Here is a 20124-nt window from a genome sequence, read left to right on the forward strand (position 1 = left end):
TTACATGAAATTCATTGGTGATAGATTAAGGAGGTGGGATAAAGCAAAGTGGGGGAAACCCCTGGGATTGGATAAAAAGTAAAATGATGGACACATACTTAGGTGGGTGCAGGAACAATTAACATGATAATGAAGGAATTTGTGGTATCTGTCCTGGTGCCAGCACATTAGGTTGTGCCCCAGGGACTCCAGAAAAAGGGAAGTTACAAGTTACCCAGATATTTCAAGGGTATGTTATCATAGATGCAAAAAGACAGATAGGCTCAGTTAAGGTAAAGGTTGACCTTGTCTGTGAAGATACCGGCCTAGGACATAACTACCCACTATAACTGCTTTTAGTTGAAGTTTAATTTCAGACCATCCTTTGTGGTGACTTTAGGTCTCTGAGTTTGCAAGACTGTCATGCAGGCCTCCCCTGAGCTTGGAAGGTCAGCATGTGACCCCTTTCGTCCACAGTCTCAAGTGACTCACACCTAATCTCAGGCAGGAAAACTCCTTGGCTCACAGAATCCAGGACAGGATATTAACAAGAAAGGACTGGAGATGCAGAGGGGCCTGAGGAACACTATGAACCAGCAACTTGAAGGTGTTCAAGGTCCTCTCAGCCCCTCAGTCCCGTCTCTGCACATCAGTTTTCTTCTCTCGTGCAGAGCAGTCATCTCACATGACAGGAATCATAACCACCGACAGGTTCTCAGATGCGCACTTCGTGGCCTCCCCCGGAGACAGTGCCTTTACACCCTTCGGTAACAAGCGCACACACACACACACACACACACACACACACACACACACGTTTGGGAAAGGGATTGTGGGCAGCTCAGCCTGGATTAAAAAATCGCAAGGAATGATTGCTCAACCCTGGACCAATGAACTTTGCACAGGGGTTGGATCATCTAAAAATATAACAGCTTCCATGAGAACGGCACAGTTGGGCTCGGCAGGAAGAGAGGTGTTAGAGCCAGGCTAGCATGCAGAACAGGACTTTCAAATGGTGAGTGTCCCACAAAGGGGCTGGTCCCATGGCTGCCAACCTGAGCTTAACTCCCAGGGGGTGAGCGAGAAGGAGAAGACCCTCAGGAAGGTGTACCAACCTCATCTAGTAGCTATAATCCCCCTCTGCTTGTGGTTCCTGAGCTGGGAAGAGATATCCTAAATCCCAAGTCAGTGGTCGGCAAATTCCTTTTGAGAGCCAAATTTTTTAAACTTAAACTATATAGGTAGGTACATTGTTATTAACTTAATTAGGGTACTCCTAAGCTGGCCTTTGCTAAAAACTCAAGGGGCCAAAGAGCCAAATGTGGCTTGCGAGCCGCAGTTTGCCGACCACTGTCCTAAGTCACTAAGTTGTGCATCCAAATACTGGTCAGCTGAAACCAAACTCCAGCCATGAACCAGAAATGTGCCTCGTCTTGTGCAGGAAAGTCCTGCTCCACGACTGACCTATTAGCCATCCCTTCCCGAAGCAGGTGGTGACTGAGAAGTCCGTGCCTGCTTCCTGAGGACTGCTCCGCCATGCAGTGGCTGATGAGGCTCCGGGTCCTTTGGGGCACCCACAAATCCTGCCACGCCTTCCAGCCTGCCCCTTGGCACTTGCGCTCCCAGTCCTTATCAGCAACTGGCGCCCCGCGATGGAATGACCATGATACACCTGAGAAATTTAACTTTGCAAGTGATGTCCTGGACTACTGGACTCAAATGGAGAAGGTGAGGAGGTGCCTGTGATGGGGGGTGGGAATAGGCGTGATCTCTCTGGCTTATCTTGCTCCTCGGAGGCTGAGGGCACAGACCCGATACAGCGTCTGCCTCAACTTACCAGTGTCATGGGAAAAGCTTATGTTTTGGGGTTCAATTCTCAATTCTCACCCTGGCCACTTCCGCACTTCTCTGTGCCTCAGTGGTTTTATCTGTGAAATGGGGACAATCTCCCTTAAGAAACATGACAGCAGGTAAAAGTATTGGGTACAGTCAGATAATTGTGACCAAATGCAAAGTTCTAACTACAAGGTCAGCAACTTGATGTTCATCTGAATTCTGACCTTCCACTAATGGGACTGTGAGCCTCACTGGAATTCTTCTTATCAAACTTGGGCTCAACTTCAGGCTGCACAGAGGGAAGGGACAGGCCCCCCGCTGGTGCACCTGCGCACCTGACAGGTAGAGCTCAGTCAGCCGTCCTCCTGTGAGGAGAGGAAGGTCAGCTGCAGGCCTCTCTACCAAAGACGACTGGGGTGTGGCATTGGGGTCTGCCCAGAGAAACCAGTCCCTCAGCCTCTAGAGTTACAGATCTCTTCAGAAGAAACCAAGTGCTTGAAACTGAAAGGGGAGCAGTGATGTCTTCCCCAGGGGATGGGGTGGACAATGGGTGGTGTTCCAGCTACTAAGTCCCAGCTGATGATGATCACAGTGTGAAAAGTTACCCAACATTATCTTTGTAGAAAGAGAGAATTCTCCAGCAATGCAGTCTGAGAGTTGATGGAATTTTTAAGTTTCCAATGAATTTAACATATGCATTCACGTATTAGTGTTCAAGGCTTAGATGCCTTTCATGGGGCTTCTTCCTCCTTTCTTTTTCCTTTCTCTGAATTTTCATAATAACTCCCAGGAAAATAGAGCCTTGGTTATGAAGAGCACTTTTATGATGCACATTTCCCAGATGAGAAAACTGAGGATCTAAGTTTTTCATAACCTACAGAAATTACATGCCTAAGTAGAGGAGCAGAATTTGGGTCCAGGTTGTCTAGTTCTAAAATACATTTTTTAAACTTGTTCTCATGATCTGATGTTGCCAAATCTTTTCCTTCAGACTATAAATTGACTTCCATTACTGCCCAGACCAAACATTGATGAAGACCTTTGGGACCGTGAGATGGGCTGGAGAGGGAGGAGGGAAGGAGCCATCACTTTATTTTCGCATTTATCTTCATAAAATTCTTATTCGTCAGTTCATGCATCCACCCATGGAAATAACCACCAAGTAAATAGGGTTCCCCCATGAAATACCTGTTCTTGTTGGGTTTTATATCATTGTTATCAGTCACTGTCAAGTCATCCATATCTCCCAATGTCCCCCCAGCACCCTCATTCCATTAATTTTCATTCTCACAACACTTCTGATCTGTCTGTTTCCACTTTTCTAATTGCCTTAACCATGATCAGTATCTCTCTAGTGATGTGTGGTATCTTACTCCTAGAAGTTTCTCAACAAACATATGTGGAATAAATTAATTTTAAAACCTGCCTTACAATACATAGATCTTGGTGCTCCTCTTATTAAAGATTGCAGAGGGCACGCCACTGGGTCCACTCTGCTCCCTGAACCTCCCTTAAAACTTAACAGTCTTAAGTTAGAAATCCACCATTTTTTTGTGCCCTCTCCTGATTGTGCGCGTGCGAGCAAAGAATTCATTATAAAACAAAAGAAAGTGCTTTGTCACTCTGCCTAGGTAACTCAGTTGGTTAGAGCATTGTCCCAACCCGCCAAGGTTATGGGTTTGATTTCTGGTCAGGGCCCATACAAGAATCAACCAATGAATGCATAAATAAGTGGAAGAACAAATCAATTTTTCTCTCTCTCACTTCATCTCTCTATAAAATGAATCAATAAATAAAAATTTTAAAAGAATACGAGGTAAATCTTTTCTATATGCAATAAACTCACATGTGTGGAGGTTTTGTTTGTTTTATTGTGAATTGGATGTCTTTATTTATCCTCACCCAAGGATATTTTTCCTCATTGATATTTTAGAGAGAGGGGAAGGGAGTTAGAGGAGAGTGAGAGAAACATTGATGTGAGAGAGACAAATCCATTGGTTACCCTGACAGGGTCTGGAAATGAACCTACAACTGAGGTACGTGCCCTTGGCTGGAAATCTATCTCTACAGGCCTACGTTCTAACAACTGAGCCAAACCTGTCAGGGCTTTATTTTTTTTATAATTAAAAATTGTTTTCAATTACAATTGACATACAATGTTATATTTATAAGTTAAATAAATGTCTAATCATTAGGTTGCACACTTGAAACTGAGCTCTAGACTATTCCTATCACTCCAAAAGCTTTCTTTTGTCCTTTCTCAGCCAATCCCCTCCCACCCCCACCCTGGGCCCCAGGCAACCACTGACCTGCTCTTGCACCCTTTTGTGTCTGGTTTCTTTTACTCAGCGTAAAGTTTTTGTGGATTAGTTGTTTGTGTCTTTTTTTCTTTTTTCTTTTTTTTGTTAGTCCTCACCAGAGGATATTTTTTCCATTGATTTTTTTTTTTTTTTTTTTTTAGAGAGAGTGGGAGGGGGAGGGAGAAAGGAGAGGGAGAAAGAGAGAAAGAGAGAGAAACATGGACATGTGAGAGACACATTCGTTAGTTGGTATCAGGCTGGGATCGAACCTGCAACCCTGGTTCTTGCCCTTAACCAGGAATCAAACCTGGAACCCTTTGGTGCAAGGGCAGACACTCTAACTGCTCTGGCCAGGGCTGTTCATTCCTTTCTACGGCTGAGTTACTTACTCAGTGTTTTATCTTTTAAAATGATTTCTCAATATCCGTTGGTTTCAGATCTCACCCCTTAAAACTAAATTTCAAATCCAGTTTAAAGGTTGTATTTTATCTTCTCAAAAACAGCTTCATGTCAATATCACATTATCAAATTAATCCTTAGCACAGAAATACATAACTACTACAGTGATATCTTCTTCAAGGTGCAGGAGTTAGGATCTAACACAGTCTGAATTCTGAGCAACAATTGTTTTCTTCTTTTCCATCATTTTTAAAATCCTGCAGAAATCTTGTGTACTGTACTAGGCTCCCTATCTATAAGCAGTGCATAACTTGTCATCAATACTTGTTAATATTTTTTAACCTGTAGGTCAAGAATTTTTTTCACAGCACTGAATTTTTTAAAGCTGTAGAGATACACATGTATATGCACATATATTAATCTTATCTCAGATGAGATACATTCTTTGGTTCCAATCATCTGAGTCAAAAAATCATGTTTGTGCATCTGTCAGGGGAAAATTGCTGGAAAAATGTACACTAAACCATTTCAGTGCTAACATTCAGGGAGTAAGGATGTGATGAGAAATTTGAAGAAATCCTTTTGTTATAAGAACTTTTCTGCTCATAAGTTTCTGTATTGCCTAAATTTCTCCTCTGAACATGTTTTGTTTTGAGAATAAGAAATCTTTTAAAAAAAATCATGTTCATTATGGAAAACTTGGGGAAAATAAGACAGTTGAGCTAAACAAGAAAATTGGCCATAAAAATTTAAACCATTTACATATGGGCACATATGTGTGCCTTGTTTACCGTGGTATCCTTGTGGTCTGAGAACAGTGCCTAAGAAATACTAAGATCTAACTAATATTGAATGAATAAGTGAGTAATTATTATTAAACTTGAATTATAATGTAAATATGGTTTTGCTTATATAAATTGATATATTGTTAGCATTTTATTGCAAAAACGGTTTTGTTAATTCTATAATTTTGTAGACAACATATAGTTAGATCCTTCCAATTCTTGTCTTTGGGAAATTTAGTTCTCTTACCTTTAAAGCAATTACTAGTAGGAAAGGACTTACTACTGCCATTTTGTTAATTGTTTTCTTGATACCATAGCTTTTATTTTTGTCCCTCATTTCCTCTTTTACAGCTTTCTTTTGTGTTTGGTTGATTATTTTTGTAGTGATATGTTTTGATTCTCTTCTCATTTCCTTCTGTGTATGTTCTGTGAATTGTGTATATTACATATAATGTCTTAAAGTTATAGAAATCTATTTTAAACTAATAACAACCTAACTTCAATTGCTTATAAAACCCTATTTCTAGATAAATTTGAATAATAAGAATTATAAAGATATAAAAAAGAAAAAAAGACATATCCAAAATATAGAAAAGACTCAAACTCAACAATAAAAAGAAACAACCAACTTAGAAAATTGGCAAAATATTCTGAACAGATATATCATTTGAGAGTCACACAGACAGCAAACAAGCATACAAAGATACTCAACATTACTTTTTATTAGGGAATTTATAAATAAATGAATAAATAAATAAATTCCTTTCCAGCTACATCCACCCCCCACTGAATGTTGCCAACAAGTTTCATTCTTTTCCTTCTGACCCAGAGAGGGGCTGGGGACCCAGCGACACCTCCCCCCAACCCTGGGACACCACATCAGAGAAGCGGGGTGCAAAAGTGAGCAAAACATCACAACATGCCCTACCGTTCTGAGTGTGGCTTTAGCTGTGTGGCCATTTGTTGGTTGCTGCAGATCCTTGACTGTTTGAAAAGGACCAACAAAGCCATTTTAGTCTGTTTACTTGAAGTTTCTCTGAAGGAATAGGGGCCTGGACCTTCCCAGTCTGCTTTTTATGAATTTCACCATTAGTGGTAACTTAATTTTAAAAATTAATTTCCTCAAATATTCAGAGCCTAAATTAGCCTCTTTTATTGTGTAGCAATTATGATAATAGTCATATTTATTGAGTACCTATGGTTATGTACACTTTACTCATTAAATAACTCATTTAGACTTTATGACCTTCTAGGTAATATTGTCCCCACTTCGTAGATGAGAATGTTGGGGCACAAAGAGGAATGCACTGTCTACATGGAACTAAGACACGTGGGGATGGAGCTTTAAGTCTTCAATTGGAGACATGAAGCTATTCATGGTTTTATATGACTTGAGAGGAGACGGCTAGAGTAGACCAAAAGAAGTTGGCAGGATCACACACTAACTTTACTTGGCTCTTTAAATGATTTAAAATGAGACCTCAGGTCCTAGCCGGTTTGGCTTAGTGCATAGAGCATTGGCCTATGGACCAAAGGGTCCCAAGTTCGAGTCCGGTCAAGGGCATGTACCTTGATTGCAGGCTTTTCCCCGGCCTGGGCACTGGTCAGGGCCCATACAGGAGGCAACCAATGGATGTGTTTCTCTCTGAATTTTATTTTTCTCGGTCTTTCCCTTCTTCTTCTACTCTCTCTAAAAATCCTTGAGTGAGGATTAAAAAAATAATAATAATAAAATAAAATAAAATGGGGTCTTAGGCCCTGAGCTATGCTCACACTGGAATGTGCCTATGACAGTGGATTGGGGGAATAAGTGCCCTTTTCCTCTGAAGCAGGAATAACACATGGTGTATGATCTTGACCAGGAAGGCAAAAGAGGCCCCAACCCAGCCCTGTGGTGGGTGAACAGCCAAGGAGACGAAGTGAAGTGGAGTTTCAGAGAGCTGACAGACTTCACCTGCCGCACAGCCAACGTCTTCACGCAGACTTGTGGCCTGCAGCAGGGAGACCGTCTTGCCTTGATTCTGCCTCGAGTGCCTGAGTGGTGGCTGGTGACCATGGGCTGCATCCGAACAGGTCAGTGACTCAGAAAGACCCATAGAGACCTTAGGGATGTCCTAGAGCCAACTGGTCCAGGAACACTAGGTGCTTTCTCTTCCCCTACATTCTTTCTTCTTCACAGTCTTTCTCTTTCTCAGACTCCCTCACATATTTGTACCCCTTATCCCTCACTCTCTCCCTCACCCTCACATATGCTCAAACCCAATGTCATACACACACACACACACACACACACACACACACACACTTTCTCTTCCACAGTCTCAGACATTATTTCTTTTTTGAAATTCATAAATTGTTAACCTTTTGCCATATTGGAGCCTCCCACTGAGTTAGTAAAGAGTCAGTTGCAGACATTGTGACACCCCTAAATACCATGTAAATACCCATAAACCCTGGATCCCAGACATTTCCTTCACTTCACCACAGCAGGCTTACCAAACAAGAAGTCTGACATTGGTACAATATATGTTACCTGATAGCTATCCATAGTCAACATTCCCCAATTGCCTTAATAATGTGCTTGACAGCCATTTCTTTCTTTAAGTCCAAAATCCAATTGAGGTTCATGCATTGCATTTAGTTGTCATGTCTTCTCGGACTCCTTTAACCTAGAAGGGTTCTCTAGCCTTTTCCGCATGGCAATGACATTTTGAAGTGTCTAAGCCAGTTGCTTTGCAGGAGGTGCATCCAAATGTGTATTTCTGACTCTTGCTTCATGATTATATTCATCTTAAAACATCTTAGCAGGAGAGCTGGGGGGGCAGTGTTATGTCTTTGTCGTTGCATCACATGAGGGGTCTATGCAGTTGTTTTGTCTTCCATCAGTGACACTGTTTATCTCGTTAGAAGGGTGGTATTCAACTGTGTCAAGGCATCTTTTCTCTTCCTGACCAGTAAGAAGTCTGTGGGGTAACACTTATGAGACTAGTGACTATCCTGCTCCCCCACTGTCTTTCACCCCATGGTTTGAGTATCCACTGATGATTCTTGACTGAGTTGAATATTATTATGGTGGTTTTACATGAGGATTTTCTGTTTATATCACCTGCTCTATATTCATCAGTTAGCATTTTTTCTGTAGAGATTTTCATTTCCCTTTTTTAAAAATATATTTTATTGATTTTTTACAGAGAGGAAGGGAGAGGGATAGAGAGGTAGAAATATCGATGGGAGAGAAACATCGATCAACTGCCTCCTGCACACCTCCTACAGGGGATGTACCCACAACCAAGGTACATGCCCTTGACTGGAATCGAACCTGGGACCCTTCAGTCCACAGGCTGACACTCTATCCACTGAGCCAAACTAGACAGGGTTTCATTTCCCTTTTAATTGCTTATCTATCTATTATCTATCTATCTATCTATCTATCTATCTATCTATCTATCTATCTATCGACCTACCTATCTATCTACCTACCTATCTAGCTATCCAATTTAGAATCAGAATGGAACTCATGGATTTTTAAAAACCATTTGAATCACATGTTCACACAACATTCTGGTTATGCTCTTGCTTATATATTCTCTCTCTCTTTTTTCCTCATAAAATAGTTGATTAATCCATCTAGTTCCTGTGGAATCACATGTTAATAGCAACAGCAGAGGGAGCATAAAGAAGCCATGTGACCTGTAGAGCTAAGAGATGGCCCATGAGAAACCCAAGACGTGAGCTGAGCCCTCTGGGAACAGCATAACTAAAGAGGAGTAGAAGCAGAGAAAGGGAATTCCAAGAACGGGCTTGGCACATGCAAAGACTTACAGTCAGGAGTTGCCTATTGAATGGCCATTTTGAAATAGAGAATAGAGGTTGGGAGAGAAAGGTGGAGCGTGGGCAGCGTCTTCAGTGTCAGAAGGGGGAGCGTGGTGTTTTTCTGGAGAGAGGACACAGGTGTCAGTGAAGAGAAGTGAAGGTGAACGTGGTGGGCAGGCAGGCTAAATGGCCATCTCAGAAGTGATTAAGGAAAATTGAGTTTATTTAAGGAAAACGGGATGGGGGGTGGGATACCCAAAGGGAAGTGCTGCACAGCGCTGAGCCAAGGGGATGACGGTGCGCCCAGGAGCAGGAGTTTCATCCTTATATGCTGTCACAGTGGGACTCTCCTGTCATCAGTGGGTTTGGGGGCTGAGCTGGTGGGCCTGGAATGGGGATGGAATGCAGGTGTGCGATCAGGGGTCTTCAGGACAGTTTCACTTTCTTATATGGTCTGATTCCTGGTGTCCAGCAAGCATTTCCTGGTCTTTGTTCCCCTGTGGCGGGAAGCTTACAAATGGCTGTCAAGGGTTGGATTGCCTTTTAGCCCTAACAATAGGAAATGTGGGGAGAAAGTTGATGCTCTGAACTTACACAGATTATAATATGGAAGTTCCAGGGCAAGGCATCTGGTGGAGAGGTTAGAATCCAATAGGTGCACACAAATACTTGAACTAATTGTTGGTGACAGCAGATGGAAGGGAGGGTAGGAAAGTTCAAGGGACAATGTGGTTAATTTGAACGTGAGGGATTAAGGAAAGAAGGGATTCCCAATGACACAGGGATGAGAGAAGGGGGTGGGAGGAGAAAAGTGGGGGCTGGGATGCAGCTATTCCTGATGTCAGAGGTCTTCCTTGCATCTGTGCTCCCAGGTCCCATGTAAACTCTTGCAAAGTAGGATCCACCTGTCTACTGGCTGCACCCATATAGAGTAGAAAGGTTCAGGGCAAGTGTTTCAAATGTTAATGTGCGTGGGAATCACTTGGAGGTCCTGCATTTTAGCAGGTTCTGGCCCTGCTGCCTTGGCTCAGTGGTTGCACATTGACCTATGAAGCAGGAGGTCATGGTTCAATTCCCAGTTGGGGCACATGCCTGGGTTGCAGACTTGATCCCCAGTGTGGGAAGTGCAGGAGGCAGCCAATCAATGATTCTTTCTCATCACTGATGTTTCTATTTCTCTCTCCCTTTCCCTTCCTCTCTGCAATCAATGAAAATGTATTTTAAACAAAATTTTAAAAAATGCAGGTTCTGATTCAGTAGGTTTGGGTGTGACGTGGTGGTGCTGACACTGCAGGCCTTTGCGTAGCAAGGGGTTAGAGGATTTCTATGCAGATTAGCCAGGCCTGAAGCCCATGGTTGTGAAAGAGGAAGTGAAGCAAATAATCTCTTTCTCCTCCCCAGGGATTATCTTCATGCCAGGGACAACCCAGATGAAGACCAAGGACATTCTCTACCGACTAAAGGAGTCTAATGCCAAGAGCATCGTGACCACAGATGCCCTTGCCCCGGAGGTGGACTCTGTGGCTTCTAAGTGTCCCGCTCTGAAAATCAAGCTCCTGGTGTCTGACCACAGCCGTGAAGGGTGGCTGGACTTCCGATCTCTGCTTAAGTGAGTTTCGGGTCTGACGGAGATGCTCTCTGAGGAACGGTGGGAGAAGGCCATCCACACCCAAGCACTGTAGACAGACAGCTGGTGGTAGGAAGCTCACCAGGCCTGGCTCCAGAAACCTCTTCCCAGCTATGTCCCTGACCTGCTGTGTGACCCTGGGCTACTTCCTTCCCCTCTCTGAGCCAAGGTTGCTTCATCTGTAATATCAGGATATTGCACTTCTATGCTTCTCTCCCTAAAGTTTGATCACCCCTGGGATGTGAAAGGAGGTGTAACGTCAGAGGATTACTGTGTTTCAAGCTTCTTGTAGGTGGGAACCTAAAAGACTATTCATATGTAAATATAAATACATATATGTGAATAAGTTGAATGAAAGGTTAAAATGGATCCTTAAGGTGAAAGTTGAGACTGCAAGAAAAAATGAGGCTGTGATTGGCAGGGGCTTTGGGGGGCAAACATCTCCCGGGGTCTGTGTGCCCTTAGAAAGTTAGGGAAATGTCAGAAAGACCCTCCACCTCCAATCCTTTAATTCTGTGAGCCTTCAGGCGTATTTTACACTGTCCACCTAAGAAATGCCCAGACCTCCAGGAAATTTTTATGGGTTTATTTGAGCCCAACTGACAACATGTGCTGGGGAGCAAGACCTCAAATGCTCCAGAGGAAAACCGTTTTGTAGCTTCTCTCATGCATTTGAAATTCAGGAGGACTCAAGAAAGACTAAGGTGGGAGAAAGCCAGGTGCGGATGGGATTACAGGATAGTTAAGATTCTGTGCTCTCTTGAGGGGTCACACCCCCTTCAAGGGATATTCCTTTCCATATTTCAAGGGCGTGTTAACCTAGATGCACAAGAACAGTGGACAGGCTTGCTTAAGGCAAAGATAACCCTTTCACCAGAGAAGTTCTGTGTCAGGGGCCTGACTCCCGCCATGCCCTGCCTGGGCAGGGATTTATGATCAGATCACTTGTGAGCTTAGTTCACAGAGCCCCCTGTTCCACCCGCAGCTCAAACCTTGCTGGGTGTCTTTTCTTTGTCTCTTTTATTTTTCTGAGGTAACACTGGTTTATAAGGTATAAGTTGCACTGGGTTTGTTTTCTTGAAGGAACCCTTCTGTTTTTAAAGTAAAATGTTATTCAACCCCAAAAGCAAATACAGTGACATCACACCTTGTGTTGGACTCTAAGGTCTGGAGTTGGGGCTCTCCCTCCAGGGAGCACGCCCTCACCTCCCCCTGCGCTACCTTTGCCTCTCTCTCTCCTCAACGCCAAAGGCCCTTCTTCTGCCTCGAACTTGTTTCCTGAGCCAATGCAGCCCCTCTGGCTCACCTCTACTACTGTGGCTTCTAGATAAAATTTCTTTTATAATTTGAATAAACAAGTAAAGTCAGGGATTAAACAAAAATAAAGAACTTAAATAAATAATACTGTTGCCCAACCCTTGTGGCTCAGTGGTTGAGCATTGACCTATGAACCAGGAGGTCGAGGTTCCATTCCTAGTCAGGGCACATTCCCAGGTTGTATGCTCGATCCAAGGGGGGGTGGGGCATGCAGGAGGCAGCCAATCAATGATTCTCTCTCATTATTGATGTTTTCACCTCTCTCTACCTCTCCCTACCACTCGGAAATCAATAAAACATATTTTAAAAAATAGTACTGTTGAAAAATCCTGTAAATTGCCCAGAGTCAGGACTGTATCATTTCTCAGCAAGAGTCAGTGTTCCCTCCAGCATTTGGATGATCTGCAGTTTATTTGATCAACACAGGAAACTTACAAACCCAATCATCCCAGGCCAGGCCACGGAAATTGAGTGTAGAAGCTCCCAGGAATCAAGGCCCACTGATTCTTTCTTCTTTCACTCTCACTCTCCCTCGCTTTCTCTGCTCCTTCCCCGCCGCTCCCCCCCCTCCCCCCCCCCCCCCCGCCCCACCACCACTTATCACCAAGGTTATGGAGTGAAATTCCTGTAAAGTTAGCTTGTATGAAAGCAAGCTTAGCAGTGTGGGTAAGAGGACAGTCTATGCACCACACTGGGTTTGAACCCTGGCTCTGCCAATTGCTGGCAGTATGTCTTTAGGCAAGTTACCTAACCTCTCTGAGCCTCAGTTTCCTCATCCACAAAGGGAGCATGACAAGTTGGGCATAGTCACCTCTTAGGATTGCTCTGAAGATTGAATGAGTTCTTATTCGTAAGTCATTTACTAGTAGAGCATTTTCGAAAACAGTAAGTTCTATTTCAATGTTTGTTAAATTATAAAATACTCGGCTTTGTTTTCCCCATTTTTTAAATGAAGAAATGTCAGTGCTCTTACCCAGGTCACCCATAAACTCTGTTTGATGCTTCAGACCTGGAGACCAGTTTTTCCTCCAGTGTTGCAAAACCCATTTTCTGCACTGGCCAGGTAGCTCAGTTGGTTAGAGTGCCAAGGTTGTGGGTTTGATCCCTGGTCAGGGCACATACAAGAATTATCCAATGAATGCATAAATAAGTGGAAAAGCAAATCCACGTTTCTCTCTCTCTCTCTCTCTCTCTCTCTCTCTCTCTCTCTCTCTCTCTCTCTCTCTCTCTCTCCCCCTTTCTCTCTTTGCAATCTATACAAGCAAACCAGGTTTCTGACTTTGAGCCTCATGTTATTTCTTTTGCTTACCCTGAGGGTGGAGCCAGGAGACTTGACTTCTCTCCTTTTCTGTTCAATCCCTTTGTAGATCAGCATCCCCAGATCACACCTGCATTAAGTCAAAGACCACGGACCCAATGGTCATCTTCTTCACCAGTGGCACCACCGGCTTCCCCAAGATGGCAAAACACAGCCATGGACTTTCCTTGTGACACTCCTTCCCTTCATGGTAGGAAAGAGGCCACCAACTTAGAGGCTGGGTCACAGTCTGGGGCAAGGTGTGTGTGTGTGTGTGTGTGTGTGTGTGTGTGTGTGTGTGTGTGTGTTGGGAAAGGTGCTCTAAGTAGAACCGAGTCCATCCTGCTTCTCCCCCTGCCCTCTTTGGTTCAGACCACTGAAGGTCTCAGAGGTGAAGGACTGGGCTTCTAAGTGTGTGTTGACAGAAGCGTCCCAATGACAAGGGGGTCCTGCCTGAGCACCTTCACAGGTGTGGAGGGAACGTGAGTGGAGGCAGCAGGCATTCTGCAAGCTGCACAAATGGCAAACCATTTGTCTTTGTCACTGGTTCCAGGTTTGGTGGGAGGAGGACAGAAAGTTCTAGCTATATGGTCTGTACAGATACGGAGGTGGAGTTTCCCAATCATGAGCAATTAGGGGGAGGTAATACCTGGAACCAAGCAACTGCCTTTAACCTAAAATAAATAATTGTAGAGGCTGAAGACATAGCCTTGGATTAATTATGTAATGAATTTTAAACCAAACATCTTTTCCCTCCTCCCCAGCTAGTAATATGCAGACCAGACCAAGTTCTGTGGGGAAGTATGGGACTTGGTTGGAAAGTCTGTAAGGAGGATTTTCCAAAGGGTCGGGGGCCTCCAGAGGACCTTGCCAAAGGAGGCAGCCCCTACCTTGACTTTTCCAAACAAGTCTGATCCCCTCATTGTTTTGCTGGAATATCTATGTTTAGTCTTTAAGACTCAACCTTGAAGAAGCATGTGCTTTCTCAGGATATTTATTCTGCTGATTGTATCTAGAGGTTAAATTTAATTTAAGCTGTTGTTACAATAAGAGGCTAACAGTGCAGGCAATAAGGGCTGTTTTGGTTCCTAAAGCCAAACAAGCCCCTTAGCCTTCTCTTTCACAGAAACGTGTGTCAAAGAAATCTGTTCATCCATCTCTCAGGGTCTGCTGGTCAGTCCTGGCAAAGTTCTATGTGTTTTGTACCTTATTAAGCAGACCAGGGTGCAGAGAAGGTGTCTTGTGGACACTGTGCATCTGTGCTAATGATATCACTTAATCAGCAAAATCCTGAAGGAATGGGGGTGGAAAGAAGGGGAGAGTTTATGTGTAGTCAGAATAACACAAGCAAAGGCACAAAGATATAAAAGGTAGCATTCATAGCCCCGCTGGCATGGCTCACTGATTGAGCATCGACCTATGTACTTGGCTCAATGCCAAGTCAGGGCACATGCCCATCTTTTGGACTCCATCCTGGTGTGGGGCATGCAGGAGGCAGTCAATCAATGATTCTCGTCACCATTGATGTTTCTATATCTCTTTCCCTGTACCTTCTTCTCTGAAATCAATAAAAATAAATAAATATTTTTTAAAAGTAGCACTTATAGAACTACAGAGATTTGAGAGGAGCTGCTGCTCAGGGTGTTAGGGAGGCACAGATGGGAGCAGCTGAGAAAGTGAGTGGGGCCCAGAGCACACAGGGTCGTGGTGACTTTGGTGTAGAGATTGGGAAAACAGTGGGCGGTATTGAAAGGTTGTGAACAAGGTGAGACCTAACCAAATTTGTATTTTGAAAAGATCTCTGTGGCTGCAGGGTGGAGAATGGCTGGGAAAAAGAATGGATTTAGAAAGACCTGTTAGAGGGTCTTAGAATAATTTAGGTGCAAGATGGTGGTGGCTTGGACAAGGTGCTGGGGACATGGAGGAAGTTAAGAAGTCTGAAATTTTAGCAGATAGAATGGGAGGGTGTGTTGGCTAGATGTGGGAGGTAGGAGAGGCTGGAGAGTCAAGGTGGACTCCCAGGTTTTAGAATGGGAGGGTGTGCTGGCTAGATGTGGGAGGTCAGAGGGGCTGGAGAGTCAAGGTGGACTCCCAGGTTTTAGAATGGGAGGGTGTGCTGGCTAGATGTGGGAGGTCAGAGGGGCTGGAGAGTCAAGGTGGACTCCCAGGTTTTAGAATGGGAGGGTGTGCTGGCTAGATGTGGGAGGTCAGAGGGGCTGGAGAGTCAAGGTGGACTCCCAGGTTTTAGAATAGGAGGGTGTGCTCGCTAGATGTGGGAGGTCAGAGGGGCTGGAGAGTCAAGGTGGACTCCTAGGTTTTGAGCTTGGACAGTAATGACATTCACTGAAACACAGAGAGCACTGGAGAAGAATTAGTCCAGGGAGGTAGGAGAGATTAGGATGCTCTGGATTTAAGACGCCCGAGAGACATCTCAGAAGAGATGCCCAGTGGGCAGGTGGGTCTGAAGCTCAGAACAGAGGTCCCTAGATTGTAATTTCCTGTGGGTGTGCCACAGCCCTAAGAGATGGGAAGAGGGAGTGTGAATGGCTCTCCAGGCCCCTCCCTACTAACAGAAGAGCTCTTCAAAGCCATAGCTTGCTAATGGGAGAGTTAAGTTTTTCTCAAGGACTTCTGCACACAGAGGTCCCTCCGAAGCAATAAGAGTAGGTGGAGAAATGCTTCAGTCCTAGCTGAGTAGCCACTGGATTCAATTTTCTGTCTCTCCAGCTACCAGCTGTTTCTGTTGTGTGTGTGTGTGTTTTTAAAAATCAAATCTTTATTGTTCAAAGTATTACATATGTCCCTTTTTTTTCCCCATTCCCCCCTTCTAGTCCACTTCACCCCCTGTTTTTTTTAATTATTATTTTTTAGTTAATCTTCACACCAGAGTATTTGTTTTTCATTGATTTTTAGAGAGTGTGGGAGGGGGAGAGATAGAGAGAGAGAGAGAGAGAAACATTGATGTAAGAGAGTCACATCAATTGGTTGCCTCCCACATGCACCCCAATCAGGGCTGCCTGCAACTGAGGTACATGCCCTTGACCAGAATCGAACCCAAGACCCTTCAGTCCATGGGCCAACGTTCTATCCACTGAGTCAAACCGGCTAGGGCTGTTTCTGTTATGTTTTTAAAATATATATATATTTTATTGATTTTTTACAGAGAGGAAGGGAGAGGGAGAGAGAGTTAGAAACATCGATGAGAGAGAAACATCAGCCAGCTGCCTCCTGCACACCCCCTACTGGGGATGTGCCTGCAACGAAAGTACGTGCACTTGACCAGAATTGAACCTGGGACCCTTGAGTCCGCAGGCCGACACTCTGTCCACTGAGCCAAACCGGTTAGGGCTTTCTGTTATGTTTTGATGCTGTTCTGAGAAAGGCCCCTCCCTTATTATCCCTGATGGCTGCCATTATTGCCCAAAACTGTACCAGTAACAGATTTGAATGCAGAAAAAGGGCAACAGACTCCATCCCAGTATTCCCAGGCTTAAGGGTCATTATGATTGAACCAGGTGAAGTGACAAGTGACCAGGAAATCCGATTGGCGTGTCTTTGGGACTGGGGTGGGAGTGAGTCTGGAGCCCCACACTAACCACATGAATTCAGAGTGCGAGGGGTGGCTCGCTGTCTCAGAACCAAATTCCCCAGCCCTTGGTCACATGCTCCTGTGCTTACAAAGCTGAGGCCACTGTATTTTGGAGTTAGCAGGAAAGTACTGCAGCTGAAGGCCACTGATGTCCTCTGGTGCCTGTCAGATCCAGGCTGGATTATGGCTATCATTGGGACCCTGTTTGAACCATGGACAGCAGGGTCTACAGTCTTCATCCATCATCTGCCCCAGTTTGACCCTAAGGTCATTGTAGAGGTAAGAGGACTAATTTCTCAGTGTCAACAAACTCCAGGAGAAACTCATGTTTCAGGCTCAAAAGCTGGCCCCTGCGGAGAATAGTGTATAGAACAAAGCAGCCCATTAGGGTGATATAACCTGGGCTCTGGGTGTCTCAAAATGTGAGGCGCTGAATCAGTCAGTGAACCACCCGAATACACATTTTGAGAAATTAAAGCAACCAGCACAATCTCAGGTCTCCTGGCTCCTCCAGGGCCAGGTGGCCGGTGTGTGTGTGTGAATTGATTGAAGTGTTTAAAAACAGAGCCCTTGGAATACGATGGTTCCAGTTGCTTTTCACACCTTTAACATTTGTTAGTGGTAACCTTACCTCTCTGAGCTCAGTCTCCTCACCTGTCAAATGGAGTTTTAATAATTACGACCTCATAAGATTGTTGGGAATATTGAGATGATACAGGCAAAGTGTGTAAAGTGCTTAGCCCTCAGGCCTGCACCTGAAAACACTCAGGAATTGGCAGCAGTTGCTGTTATTGTTACGCGTACATCATGGTGACGATTGAAGTTGCCTCCATAAACCCTTTCAAATGACTTCCCTGCACCTGAACATGCTGTTTGTGTCTGCACTCTCGGCACCCTGGCTTTCCTTCACAGATCTGCCTCTCCACCTCTCAAGCCCAGGCCCCTCCCCTCACCACTGTGGGGCCTGTTCTTCTCCAGGCCCTTCCACTGGAGCCCCTCACTACTCATCTTTAATCCATTATACCCTTTCTTCTATATTATCAGTCTCTCACTTTTCATCAGCTCTACTCCCTCAGTCCATAAACACATTCATGTTCAATATGCAGATACTGGAAGAATTAACAAATGAATAAATGGGCTCTCTTAGAAGGGAGATCAGAATAAAAATGGTAATAATTGGTCAGCATTTTGTTGTTGTTGTTGTTGTTGTTTTTGGCCAGTATTTTTCATCTTAACTATAAATATAAAATTTGTCTCTGTTCACCTTGTAGACACTCTTTAAATACCCCATCACGCAGTGCCTTACTGCGCCCTCTGTATTTCGAATGATTCTGCAGCAGAATTTTAGCAGGTATGTAGAAGTGGTTTCTTGTAATCACAATCTTTGGGTAGGATTTTAAGGAGTCTATTTCACTGTGGTCTTGTTGTCGGTGGGAAACAGGCTCTGGCACGGGGTTGGGAGGAAAGAATCCCAAGGATCCACGCACGGGAAATTGCCATGTGGCAATGTGGTTTATTTGTTACGTAACATCAATAGAGTTCTCCTCTGGGCTTCCCAATGCCCATCGCTTTCCGCCCTAACCTGGAAAAAGTCCAATCTCGTCTTCAACAGACCAAGGCAAAGGCCAATTCCCGGAGTTTCTGCTTCATGAGCCTTTGGGCCTGGAAGTCTCCCCCAGGCCCAGGTGGCTGTAGACCTGCATGGTCCTTTGTTCCTGGTCAGGAGGGACAGGAACAAGTTGGGCCAGTGGGGTCCCAGGCATGAGAGAGAGAGCCAGCATTACCCCCTGGGTCTCAACCAGGAGCTTTTTTAAAACAACCAGCTAACTTCCCAAGATTCCAGGGGCATGCATGGATCCACCCGTAGTCAATGATATTTTCCCAGATTAGACTGACAGCCTCTGTGGTCCAACACCTCCCACTGTGCCATTTTTACTTTACTGGGCAGTTCCTGATCTTCCCTGTGCCCCCTCCCAGACACAATCCTGAACCAGAGGGGGGAGAGAAGGGTCTTAATCCCCTTGGGGGACTATGCTGCCATTTCTTGGGTGTGAAACTGGAGCTTCCTGGTGAAACAAACAGGCCTCTGCTTCCCAGCTGACTGTGCTCAACATTGTCAGCCTCTCCCCTGGCTCTGTTTCTTTCAATAACCAGCCAAGGATGGTAATGATCTGACTGTTTTAACTCTGGTTCTTTGAGGGCTAGTGTGTGTGAGTGTGTGTGTGTGTGTGTGTGTGTGTGTGTGTGTGTGTGAAATGTTGCTAGCGATAATTACCAGGCAGGCGAATTGGTTTATTAAGCAGGACTCAGATCCAAATGAAACAGTGAGTCTTGCATCATTGTGGTTTTTTTTTCCTTTTTTACACTTTTTTATTGTGAAATAACAAACACACAGAAAAATACATAAGACATAAATTTGTAGATTAAGAAATTGTTGAAAATTAAACCAATATGTAACCACTCATTCAAGTCACAATAAGAGAACATTGCCAGCCCCCAGTGACCTACTCAGACCTCTCCAATTCCCGTAAAGGAACTCACTATCTTGACTTCTATGGTGTTCACTCATTTGTGTGTTTTTTTCTTTTTTTCCCCTTGTAGTTTCCCTCCTAAGGAAATATTCTGAAACAAATCAGTCTATTTTACTTGCTTGTGAACTTTGTAATAATATTATTCTGTAATGTCTGGCTTCTTTTTACTAAGTCATATTTCTAAGATGTGCCCATGTTGCATCACATTGCTGTAGCTAACTTTTATTGCCGTATAATATCCCATTTTATAAAAGTCCACATTTTTTCCATCCGTCTGCCACTAATGGACATTTGGGTGGTTTCATTTGAGGGCTATTGATGACTAGCACTGTTCTTGCACATTCACCCTGTGCACATAAGCACTCACTATGTGGGGTCTTTCTAGGAGAAATTGCTGAGTCACACTGACACTGCATCCTACCCCTATTTTCCAAAGTATCCAATCACCATGTGCGCCCACTAGCAGGGAGGCAGGGTTCCCTTGTTCCACATCTTTGGCAACATTTGTTCTTGTCAGAGTCTTTAATTTTTACCAATCTGATGGATGTAGTGTTATTTTGCTATAACTTTATTTTTGTATTTCCCCGTGTTTGTAGATTAATTTTGAGCTAATCTTGTCTTTGAACCTAAGGGCACTTATTTATATTTTAG

The 20124-nt window shown here is 44.2% G+C and overlaps 1 protein-coding gene across 1 annotated transcript in view; it reads left to right on the plus strand.

Moving 5' to 3' along the window:
• The first annotated feature begins 927 nt into the window (after positions 1–927).
• The window catches only part of LOC308253703 (acyl-coenzyme A synthetase ACSM1, mitochondrial-like), a 43075-nt gene continuing 23878 nt past the window's right edge, over positions 928–20124 (plus strand). The window contains 8 exon segments of the mRNA XM_080679373.1: positions 928–994; positions 1467–1707; positions 7162–7372; positions 10514–10721; positions 13424–13544; positions 13548–13564; positions 17062–17221; positions 18214–18293. Of these exon segments, the coding sequence (XP_080535499.1) occupies positions 1516–1707; positions 7162–7372; positions 10514–10721; positions 13424–13544; positions 13548–13564; positions 17062–17221; positions 18214–18293 (989 nt within the window). The 5' untranslated portion in view covers positions 928–994; positions 1467–1515.

The sequence above is a fragment of the Plecotus auritus genome (assembly GCF_963455305.1).
Source record: "Plecotus auritus genome assembly, chromosome: 7".
Taxonomy (NCBI): domain Eukaryota; kingdom Metazoa; phylum Chordata; class Mammalia; order Chiroptera; family Vespertilionidae; genus Plecotus; species Plecotus auritus.